The sequence below is a fragment of the Nuphar pumila genome, chromosome 12, assembly GCF_984573655.1.
Source record: "Nuphar pumila chromosome 12, dmNupPumi1.hap1.1, whole genome shotgun sequence".
Lineage (NCBI taxonomy): Eukaryota > Viridiplantae > Streptophyta > Magnoliopsida > Nymphaeales > Nymphaeaceae > Nuphar > Nuphar pumila.
In genome coordinates this window covers 79,911,835-79,923,646 of record NC_143260.1, presented here as the reverse complement: position 1 = coordinate 79,923,646, position 11,812 = coordinate 79,911,835, and the positions used below count along the sequence as shown (strand labels likewise).

Genomic DNA, 11,812 nt, shown 5'->3' with positions numbered 1-11,812 from the left:
CTTGAGAGAGAGAGAGAGAGGGGTAACCACCCTCTCTCCGGTAACCGCCCACTATTCAAACATGACTCCACTTTAAAATTGTCCTGCTTTTTTTCATAACTAGATGCTTCCATAGACCCATTGCTTTCAAATCCCAATGGTCATCAAAAAGAGGATAAGTTTAATGATATGGTATCCCTTGGCCCTGATGCCCCTCAACATACTATACCCTTCCTTTAAAATTCTTGCTTGCTTAGTCCGTTTGTATGCACATGCATGTGGATCCTGACTCATGCATCTCATTAAAAAAGCGTAGCATTGCAACATCTAACAACACACTTAGATCAAACAAGAAACAGATCACTTTTTACAACTGTATTGTCACACCTCTAGCACCATTAATGGTTCCATTGGTTGCTCGCACGAACCTTTCTTCGTCTTCGCAGGTTTCATGCCTGGATATGTCAAACCTTTCTCCATCACCCCAGAGAGCATATGCCTTTTCTCCATGAACTGCATCATCACCGATTAGGAGCTGCTCGTCGGGCATGCGCAGTGGCATGAAGATCTTTATGAAGAGAAGAATGATCGTAGTGGCGATGATATTCCACAAGATGATGAAGACCGCAGCAAGGAGTTGTTTCATTATTTGAATGTGGCCTTCACCTCCATAGAAGGCACCCATTGTGTTTTGGACAGGCAACACCTTCCCACAGAGCTTTGGGTCTGCAAGTAGGCCGGTTAAAATACCACCTAATAAGCCAGCAACAGCATGTGTGTGAAACACCCCAAGGGAGTCATCCACCTTCTGAAGTAGTGAAGATCGCTTGTGCACAATCATCATGGTGAACCAAGGTATGCTCCCAGATAGCATCCCCATTATGATGGCTGCCCATCCTTGTACTAATCCTGCACCAACATCAGTGTAAATATTATAGTCATCTGGTAGGGTCGACTTGGGAATGTCACCAAGTTGACGGGACGTCACAAGTGCGAAACCCATGGGTGTTGTCCATTGCCGCAAGGTCGAAGCCAGGTGTACTCCCCAATGGGAAGAAGGAAAGTCAATGCTTTTACCAACGGCAGGCTCCCTTGGATTTTCAAAAAGAAAAAATATTGTAGTCAAATGCCTAAGATCTAAGTATCCCTTGTGGTGGAATCATATACAACCATGAGTGTCAATGGTAAGGGATTGAATGGGATTTCCGACTACCTAATTGTATTTTTAATTGAGATTTATAGCCATATACGCAGATCCAATTAAGATAATTCATTGGATTTGGTATGGAGTTTTCACTTTTCAAATCCAAGAATACAATTTTAAATACTCAAAACTATCTGAATCAGATAAGATTCAAATTCAGTTGGATCATTTGCATGTAAATTGATTTGAAAAATTCTGCATTACTGATTTGGATTTGGTTGCAAATTATGTAACTGGTGTCCAATGGATCGGGCACAGATTGGGTTTTACCTTTATCTCAACCAAAAATCTAAATGTCAAGATTTGTATGAGTTACATGTCAAATTGGGAATAGCTTGAGCAGGGTTGGGTTCACAATTGTGATTGCAGGCATCTGAGTCAATTAGCACCAACTCCACCTAAAGCTAATAATGGATCCTCTATCTTTTTGGGCATCCAACTCCTGATGTGGGACTTCCAAAGCATAGTCACAAATCTCGTTATTAAGAGAAAAAATCTCACAATATTTACGAAAAATCTAGGTTTTTCTGTGGAACAAATCTGAAGAAAATATTGTCATATATAAAAAAATAAGATATGACATAAAGAAAGATACAATTATGAATTAGTACGATAAATGATATTTTAAGGGATAAGTCTATGGTGCAGATGTGCATACGTATCAATTAATTGAAATGAACATCTTATTGCTTATATTCTTTTAAATGAGTCTATCCTCATAGGTATGATCTACATGATCCATTTGGTACGGATCGACTTTTGAATCACTGTAATCTGATGTTTGTACAGTTTTTTTTGGTGATTGTTAGAGCCAGAATGATATCTCTATCAGTGATTCAAAAATGGACGGCCATAAATGTATCGATTGTTCATTACTTAACAAAAAGATTGCTTCTTTTTTTTGTCTAAGAAACATGATTCAAGAGCTAGGCTCTAACAAATTGATTATGCTGAACACATCTGCAGGGTCAGAATCGAGTCAAAACAACTTGTACCTATGAGTATACTTGTGACTATCCTCCAAAGACAGGTTAAGAAATAGAAGTTCGCAACAAGATATAGAAACTACCTGCTCCAGGAGTAATGCAAGCTAAGCCTGTCATCATTCCTTGGACAGCACCAATGGCCGATGGTTTCCCAAAGAATGTAACATCAAGCGATGTCCAAACAAGAAGGCTCATAGCAGCACAGATATTGGTATTCAGGATGGCCATGGAAGATATGACATTGGCAGCATAAGGGGCTCCACCATTGAAGCCGCACCAGCCCAGCCATAGGAGACCTGCCCCAGAGAGCATGAGCAACACATTATTGGGTGGGAACCTCTCTCTGTCACCCTTCACTCTGGGTCCAACCTTCATAAAAACAACACATCACCAACACCAACTAATTAATACCATTTAACAATCAATTTCGTTTTTGACAGGCGGGAGTGGATTGGGTAAAAAGGTGGTTTACAATGTTTACGTCAAATCCTAACACAAGATGTGACACTCATCTTGTTTCTCTAATCTCTAATCTGTAGGGCTTGGAAACGAGCCGAGCAGCTTGCAACTCTGCTAAGTTCAGCTCTCCAAAAGCACGTTCATGTTTGTCAAATGAGCTCAGTGAGACGAGCTGCGAGGGGCTCACATAATGTAAATGAGCTGAGTATGAACAATGGGTGTTACGGTCAAAGCTCGGATAAGGAGAATATATATATATATATATATAGGAAAATGGGTATCTGTTGAACCCATTTAGTGTTAAACTGCATGCTCAGTGGTGTAGCTAGGATTCATGTGAGGGGGGGGGGGGGGGGGCAAACAGGGGTGTAGCAAAAAAAAAAATTTGGTGTGATAGTTGGGGGTTCGGGGGCAGCCCCGAAAATTTTTTTTTTGAGATAAAATAAAAAATGGCTACAATTATTAATAAAAATCTATTTCATATGGATAAATCAAACTATTTGCTGCAGTCAGGGCTGGGCTAAAAAAATGAATAAAAATCTATTTCATATGGAATCAGGTCTGGGCTTTAAAAAAAAAAATTAACTGCTTCGGGAGGTAGGAACTGGGCTACAGCCCAGTCCTGCACCCCCCCCCCTCCCAGCTCCGCCTCTACGCATGCTAAATGAGTTTTTGGAGCTTCTCCCGTGTTTTTTATGGGGTTCTGGCTGCATAAATGTGTTGGGCATGGTCACTAAGAATCCACACCTAGATCATGTGTTTTCAATGAAAAAAAAATGATTGAAGTCTCGAAAATTTACAAAGATTTTGGACCATTGATTTTTTAAACTTTATAAAAACCCACCCATGTGTTGGAATCAACCGAGCTGATCCCTATAAAATCAGAATTGAAAAATAAAATGAAAAGCCCAAAAAACCCATTTAGCATACGGTTTAGGATGAACCCATCTCTCTCTCTCTCTCTCTCTCTCTCTCTCTCTCTCTCTCTCTATATATATATATATATATATATATATATATATATATATATATATATATATATATATATCACCAAAAGTGCTTTTGGATAGTGCTATTAGTTTGAATGACTGGTAGAGAGGGTTTGAAGTTTAAATCAGTAATGATGGTTTCTTAAAATATGGCTTATTTTTTGAACAAACCAGCTTGTGTTAGGCTCATTGTGTTTGGGCTGGGTCCACTGGTAAACGAGCTAAGCTCAAACAAGCTATGTTCAGTTGATTTGGCCCACTTGTCAGATCTACCAATCTCTAATGTCATAAAAGCTAAAGCAAGAGTAATCAAGCCCTAGCCAAGCTAGCCTGTTTCCCAACCTGAGTCAGGTTCAAGGCGCCTCGGCTGCCATTCATCCTCAAGATGAAAAGCATTGAAGGGGCCATGATGTGCATGCTTTTTTCTTGGATCCATACAAAGTTGATGCCAATCATCAAGAGATGAGAGTGAATGACATCATTAGGCCTGTGGTACGAACGATGGATTATGTACCCTAATTTAGCTATATGGGTAATATATATCTAAATTAGGGTCAGATCCAAAACAGATGAGTTAGATCCACCAAATGATGATCATACACTTATGGTCAAAACCAGGTCTGGCCCAACCCGTTTATCCTTTTTCACTTGAGAAACAATAGGTTCTACTTGTTTTCAACAGATCCATTACAGTAGGGCCTTATTTTTTCAATCAAATCTGGAAATTTTTTGTGAGTTTCGAGATATTCTAAATCCAAAACGGACATAACCTAAACCAGGCATCCTTTTCACTGGAAAAAAAATTTACTCGTTTAAAGCAGATCCATGCCATAGGGTGCCATTTCTTAACTGAATCTTGTCTCTTTTTGCGAGATTTGATTCAGATCCGGTTTCATATATAACTGGATCTAACACATCCTGTTCATCTTTATTTTATTTGGAAAAAATAGACTAACCATTTCAGTAAATTTGAGTTAGATCTTGATGTATAGCTTGACTTAACCCATTTTTCTTTTCCACTTGAAAAAGAATAGATTTACCCATTTTCAGCAGATCCAGTGTTATAGGTTCATATTTATTAACTGTCTGCTTTTTTTTATGAGTCTAATTAAGTCAGATCTTGATTCAAAATCGGACCTCAGCAGGCCTATTTATATTTTTTAATTAAAAACAAATCAATTTAAGGTCCAGTACCAGTGGGCCGGTCTTATTTTTCAATCGGATATGAAACTTTTTTGTGAGATCTGAATCTGTTCCGGATCTGTAATTAACTGGACCTATCCTGATCCAATATTTATCGTTCACACTTGAAAAAAATAAATAGTTTAAACCATTTTCAGTAGATCCAGTGCCATAGGATCTTACTTTTCAACTGGGTCTGGGTGATCCCAGTCAGATTGAGATCAGCATGACCCATCTGTTTTTTTTTCACGTAAAAAAATAAAAAAGAATGAGTGCGTATGAGGTAATCCGTCGGAGCTCGCTCTGATGCCATTCATATATGCGATGAGCGGCATCCCGAATACCAAGAGTGGACTCTGTGTCTTCTAGATAGGCCCTATGTTTTTTTAGATCCGTTGATGCTCTAGATGAACGGTATCCAAGGTTTGCAAAATGAATGGCTGAAAAAATAGTTCACCGGTCATCGCATGGATGAATGGCATCCAAAAACAGCAGCTTTGACGGTTTACCGGTAGAGCTGCATCTGACCTGATGCGTTGGATCATCAAAAGAATAGAGGAGAGGGGGAGGTCTCACCCAATAGGCAGCCGTGAATCCTGCAGTCCCAGAAGCAACGTGAATGACATACCCACCCGAGTAGTCGATGACTCCCCACTGGAAGAGGAAGCCACCACCCCAAAGGCTGTATGCACCTACCGTATAAGAGAATATGAGCCAGAGCGGCACGAACGCCATCCACGCCTTGATGTTCATCCTTCCCAGCACTCCTCCCGCCAGCAGGATGATGGTGATCGAGGCGAACATGTACTGGAAGAGCACGAGGGAGGCCATGGGGAAGAAAGGCTCGATCATGAGGCTGTCCAGCGTCCCGTCCTGGAGGTAGTGGGCACTGGAGGCGATCCTGGCACGTCCGATGAGGTAGGCATGGGTGAGGGCGGGGCCGCCCTTGCCCCAGAAGGGAAGCAGCGGCTCCCCGAAGGCCATGCGGAAGCACAGCAGCACCCAGAAGATGAGGCCCGCAGCGAAGGCGTAGAGGGCCATGAAGGCGGCGTTGACGGCCCACTTCTTCTTGACGATGCTGGCGTAGAGGACGACGAGGCCCGGCATGCTCTGCAGCCCCACCAGCGTCGCCGCGACGTTCTGCCACGCGTTGTCTCCCTTGTTCAACCAGTCGGGCACCGCCAACTGGTGCTTGGTGTACGCCATCGGTATCGTGGTGTTGATGCCCTCCATCGGCGCTCGCTCTCTGGTGTCTGTGACTGTGTGTATGTGGAGAGAAAAAGGAAGCACTTGGGGGAAGGTGGTGGTGTAGTTACATATATATAGGCTTTTTGTTGATGAAGAAATGATTAGGAAGGATCCCGAAGGGGAGGAAGAAGTGGAGTCACCCAGTGGAATGGAACAGTTTCGAATTCGCATTGGACGTGGTAGCATAGCATCTGGATTGTGGGTTGGAAGTTGGAACGCGGCGTTGCACCGGGCCCGACACATCCTTTTGAAGATCCTGATGCGCGCACCATCAGCTTTGGTAGGGCACATGTATCCCAAGGCCGTACCTTGGTTTGTACCGTTGACAGGGGCGTGAAGGTGAAAAAGCAGTGGATTCCATCATACCTAGGGGTGTCAACGGGTTGGGTTGGGTTTGGTTTGGTTTGGAACCAGGTGAAACCAGACTTGGACTAGATTTTTGGGTATGAAATCGGGTCTGGATTCATGTTTAATAGTGTCTATTATAAGAGGAACCATACTCAAACCCGATAAGAACTATATGAATGAGACCCAGACCAAACCCGGTAAAATAATAATTTTTTATCATTTTTACATTGAAAGATTGTGGGTCTTAATCAAAACTCAGGTCGTGCATAAAATTTCACAAACTATACCCCGGTCCATATATTAATCAGGCCTTCGGGTCTGGATCCGGGTCTTCTTATTTGTCACCATACCTCCGACCTATAGGGTTTAGTCCGGGCGACCCATTGACACCCCTAATTATACCCCCACAATTATAATTGAAGATAGATGAATGTATGATACACCATGGATTGTTGATGACACTTTACATGTATGCAAATTTAGAATTAAAACCCACCAGATGAATGCTAAAGTTCAATTTTATGATATTAAATAATTATCTTAAAAACTATAGCATATGTACAGCTAATATATTCTTTGTTATTCTGAGCAGTGTCAATGGGTTAGCTTTGACCCACACCCAATACGTACCAAAACACTTATAGGGTTAGGGTTTGGGCCGGGATTAAGAAGGAGGTCCCAATAAAAATCTGGATCAGATCCAAAAGGTCCAATTAGTATATAGAACCAGGTACAATTTGTGAAATTTAATGCCAAACTTGAGCCCAACTCGAGTTCTAATAAAGATCCATGATTTTTAATGTAAAAAAGAGAAAAAATCTTATTTTTCTATATATATGGATTAGATCTAGTTCATGTTAATGCCCCAAAATCTTACCTTGAAAATATGTAAAATTGTTTTTTCAGTTCAATTAAATACTAGGTCTTGTTTATGTCATTGCCTTAATCAAATTAAGTTTTAAGGAGTCAATCCGTGCAAACACCAACATTTAGTATGTCTCTATAACCAAATTTAAAAAAAGATGTCCACTTGATAAAACCTTTTTATTAAATAAATTTAAAACTATAGTGAAAACATTATTTTGAAATCAGTTAAATATTCTGGGCGGGTTACAAGTATGTAAAGACATCTCTACTAAACTATAAAAAATTCTAAATCATTGGTCACAAAAATCAATTCCTTATGAGTCTAAATTAAATTAAATAAACAAATATTCTATCAAAAGTGTTCCAGGAATCAATAGAGGGTTATCATGACACCACCACAACTGCTCACGCTCAACTATTTTGTATTTATTGATTATAAAGAATAACGGTCAGACTACAATGAGTCTTAATATGAAAATACATAAACAGTGCATGTATACACAACATTAAACACACACATATGCAATCAACAATCATAAGCATTCAACTCAATAACTACAATAGTTAAGTTTAGGAAACATGATAGCATGCTATAATTGAATATCAACACCATCAAATGCAAGCTCACAAAATAAATATAACCGTAAATGTAACTACATAATCATAAATTAAACCTATTCAACTATTTCATTGTTTCTCTTGCTTACACCCTTGCAGGTACTCGCAAGCTCATATCATTGCTTCAACTGAGACCACTCGGGTGTTTATTGTGTTCTATATTTTAATAACTCGATTGACTAATTGAAATCGACAATCTAAAGGAGGTGGTTCACAACCGAGAAAAAACCTATAGAGGCTCAACACATACATGATCAATCCTATAACTCTATACAGAGATAGGAACATACCACCTAGGACAAAAATTTATAGTCTAACCCTCAACTCCATGGATCAGGGACCCAATGAGACCTTCCGCCACAAAACAAAAGTAATGTTCATGCAAGCTGTATCACCCGCCCTCTTCAAAGCATGCATGGAATCTCCGATCAAGTGAGTTCGTTAGCCAACACCTAGAACCTTTAAGTGGCATCCATGATCCCATGTTTTCGACAGTCAACACCTAGAAATCATTGATTTTGGTAGCCAATGTTCAAAAATCGTAAAGTGTGGGGTTATCTTATTAAGACCATAGGTTAGTGCAGTTGGGCAAACAATCCACTAAGTGTGTTCTCGATTCCTTTTTCAGAACCAATGCTCAACATGCAATTTAGGAGCAACATGTGCATACATGTCATTTTTTACAGTCTTATGCATGAATACACACAAGATACTTTATTTTCATTTTATGCATAATCATGACATGTTGCACTTAATCATTAGCATATGTATATCATCACATCAAAAATATAACATGGTCACATATTGTATATCACAACACTCTATTTATGTACAATCTCATCTGCACCATATGCACACATATTGCATGTCATATCACTATATACATGCATTAATCACATCATATGTATACCATAAACTTGTCATTCATCATAGACTCATGCAATATATCATCAACATATGTTAAATACCATAACATAAAGGCATGAATAATCATCACATAGCACATCGTAAACATCATTGAAAATACACACTGGTACCTAACAAATAGCGTATCCATCTAGTTCTGTTTTAAAACCAGAACATAGCCAACTAATCCACTATCAAAACTAGAACATAAAAACTATAAGATTTTCAACTCAAAACTGCAGGGACAAAATTTTATCGGTCAATATAAATTATGTCATAGCTAAACCATAATGCACGGATGTGTTTGCTAACTATAGCCACAATCCTTGCCTCAATTAGAGTCAAGATCATGAAGAAATAAATAATTTACCAAAACTGTTTTTTTGTTCCCTGAACAAACATATCTAGTTCAATCCCTCCAAAAAAACATCAAACACCAAATCTACATAAGGGTAAATTTTTTGTAAATTTTACTATAGATAGATGGATATGTCTAACAAATTTTTTTATTAAGATCAGGTCCAAACTTTATCCCAACTATGAATTAAAATTCACGGACCACAACTTATTCAGGTTCTTGGACAAACAATGTTCCAAAATGTTTTAAGTTTCTGAACCATCTTCCATGATTTTTAATTAACAGACCAAAATGAATTTGTTCATCAAATTTTTATTGGAAGTTCTTCAATATTTAATGTAAAATATATAAAATCTTTGCCATATCCAATGAACAAATTAGGAGAAATAAAATACACAAGACAATGCAATCGTATACAGAATTTCTATCAGGGCAAAAGTTTTGTTTTGACTTCCAAAGGTTGTATTTACCAATCCAAACTCAGATGGAGCCAAATTTTCTTCTTTGACTTCCTCGACGTGTCTGAAATATCCCTCTAAAATTTAGATATTTTTTGTCCTGCCATTTTTTAGTACGATAAAGTTCTTGAAAAAATATTCAGACTTGTAAAAAGAGGACAATATGCTTTTCACACAAATAATATATTTAATTTATATTTTTCATAAAACAATTAACATAAACATGATTTGATATTGATTGATTCAATATAACTGAATCAACACTAGTTTAGATGAAAAAACGTAATCAATTCATGTTGTATATATGTAATTCAATGGATGCAAATAAGTCTCAAATAAGACATGGTAGTTTTCTCTAAAACAGATATACGTACACCAAAACATGTATTGTATGACCTATATGAATTTATTTATGATATTAAATTTAGGCATGTATGAAAATCATATATCTAATGACAAATAATATTTAGATCATACTTTATATGATTCACGATGTAGTTGAGGTCCGTAGGAAGGGTGATAGGATTTTACTTATTAAATTAGTATTAGGTACATATATTATTAATATTATTAGTGTTTATGCACCTCAAGTAGGTTTAGATGATTCCAGTAAGCATCAATTTTGGGAAGATTTAGATGGAGTAGTACAAGGGATATCTTATGGAGAAAGGCTTTTCATCGGCAGTGACCTTAATGGGCATATAGGCATTAGTAGGGATGGATTTGAGAGTATCCATGGAGGCTATGGTATAGGAGAAAGAAACGATAGTGGAGAAAGGATTTTAGATTTTGGTTTGTCCTATGATATGATCTTAGCAAACACTTGGTTTAGGAAGAGAGAGTCTCAGCTAGTAACATTTAAAAGTGGGGTTAATACGAGTCAGATAGATTTTTTCCTACTTAGAAAGAGAGATAGGGGTTGTTGCATCGATTGTAAGGTTATATCGGGAGAAAGTGTAGCTATACAACATAGAGTCTTAATTTTAGATCTTAGAATTAGACAATGCCGTAAAAGGGATAGACATAGGATAGATCCTAGAGTTAAGTGGTGGGCACTAAAAGGAGCTAAACACAGAATGTTTGTAGAGCAGATAGTTAAGGAAGCTGATTGGTGTCTCGAGGAGGATTCAGAATCAATGTGGAATAAGATAGCGGGCGGCATGAGAAAGGTGACTAAGGAGGTATTGGGTGAGTCTAAAGGCGGTGCACCGCTAGGTAAGAATACATCATGGTGGAACGAGGATGTCAAATTAACTATTAAGGTTAAAAGAGAGTGTTATAGAAATCTAAGTAAAAGTCGTGATAATGAGAATTTGGAGAAGTATATGATAGCAAAGAAGGAAGCTAAAAAAATAGTTCAGAACGCGAGGGATAAGGTATATAAGGAGGTTTATGACAAGTTGGATACCAAAGAGGGTGAGAAGGATATTTATAGGATTGCAAAAATGAGAGATAGAAAATCGAGGGATCTGGGTATGGTTAGATGTATCAAAGATGAAACGCAAAGGGTTTTAGTCAAACATGAGGAGATTAAGGAGAGATGGAAAGATTATTTTGATAAGCTATTTAATGAAAGTCATGCTCAGGATCTTGGAGACTTTTCCATTCCTTTTCATGAGATAAATCGTGACTTCTTGCACAAGATTCAAAAGAAAGAAATTGTAGAGGCTTTGAAGAAAATGAAATCAAGAAGGGCAGTTGGCCCAAATGGTATACCTATCGAGGCTTGGAAATGCTTGGAAGAGAAAGGTTTAGAATGGTTAACAAATCTTTTTAACAAGATTTGGCAGACAAATAAGATGCCTAATGAGTGGAGGAAGAGTACTTTGGTGCCTCTATATAAGAATAAGGGTGATATACAAGATTGCACAAACTATCATGGTATAAAACTCATGAGTCATACTATGAAACTTTGGGAGAGGGTGATTGAGTCTAGGTTGAGAAAGGTTGTCATGATATCAGAGAATCAATTTGGTTTTATGCCTGGAAGATCTACTATGAAAGCTATACATCTTCTTAAACAACTTATTGAGAGAAATAGAGAGAGGAACAAAGATTTGCATATGGTTTTTATTGATTTGGAGAAGGCTTACGATAGAGTACCTAGGGACGTTCTCTGGTGAACAATGATGAAGAAAGGTGTTTCTCTCAAGTAATTAGTATAATTAAAGATATGTATGAAGGAGTAGTAACCAATGCCCGCACTTGTG

At 38.2% G+C, this 11,812-nt stretch overlaps 1 protein-coding gene across 1 annotated transcript; it reads right to left on the bottom strand.

Moving 5' to 3' along the window:
* Positions 1-346: 346 nt before the first annotated feature.
* Positions 347-6,017, bottom strand: LOC149821053 (ammonium transporter 2-like). Its single transcript, XM_089983358.1, has 3 exons — positions 5,376-6,017; positions 2,253-2,538; positions 347-888 (listed from the first exon to the last, which is right to left on the bottom strand). Exons 1-3 carry the CDS (start codon positions 6,003-6,005, stop codon positions 347-349), a joined length of 1,458 nt encoding a protein of 485 aa, XP_089839484.1. The 5' UTR covers positions 6,006-6,017.
* Positions 6,018-11,812: the final 5,795 nt, after the last annotated feature.

Excerpts from the sequence above, each read along its gene's own strand:
- LOC149821053 (XM_089983358.1), bottom strand. The coding sequence starts at position 6,005 with ATGGCGTACACCAAGCACCAGTTGGCGGTGCCCGACTGGTTGAACAAG. Across the intron at positions 2,539-5,375 it reads GATTCACGGCTGCCTATTGG|GTTGGACCCAGAGTGAAGGG; the intron begins GTGAGACCTCCC and ends GTTTTTATGAAG. Across the intron at positions 889-2,252 it reads TTGCATTACTCCTGGAGCAG|GATTAGTACAAGGATGGGCA; the intron begins GTAGTTTCTATA and ends ATGTTGGTGCAG.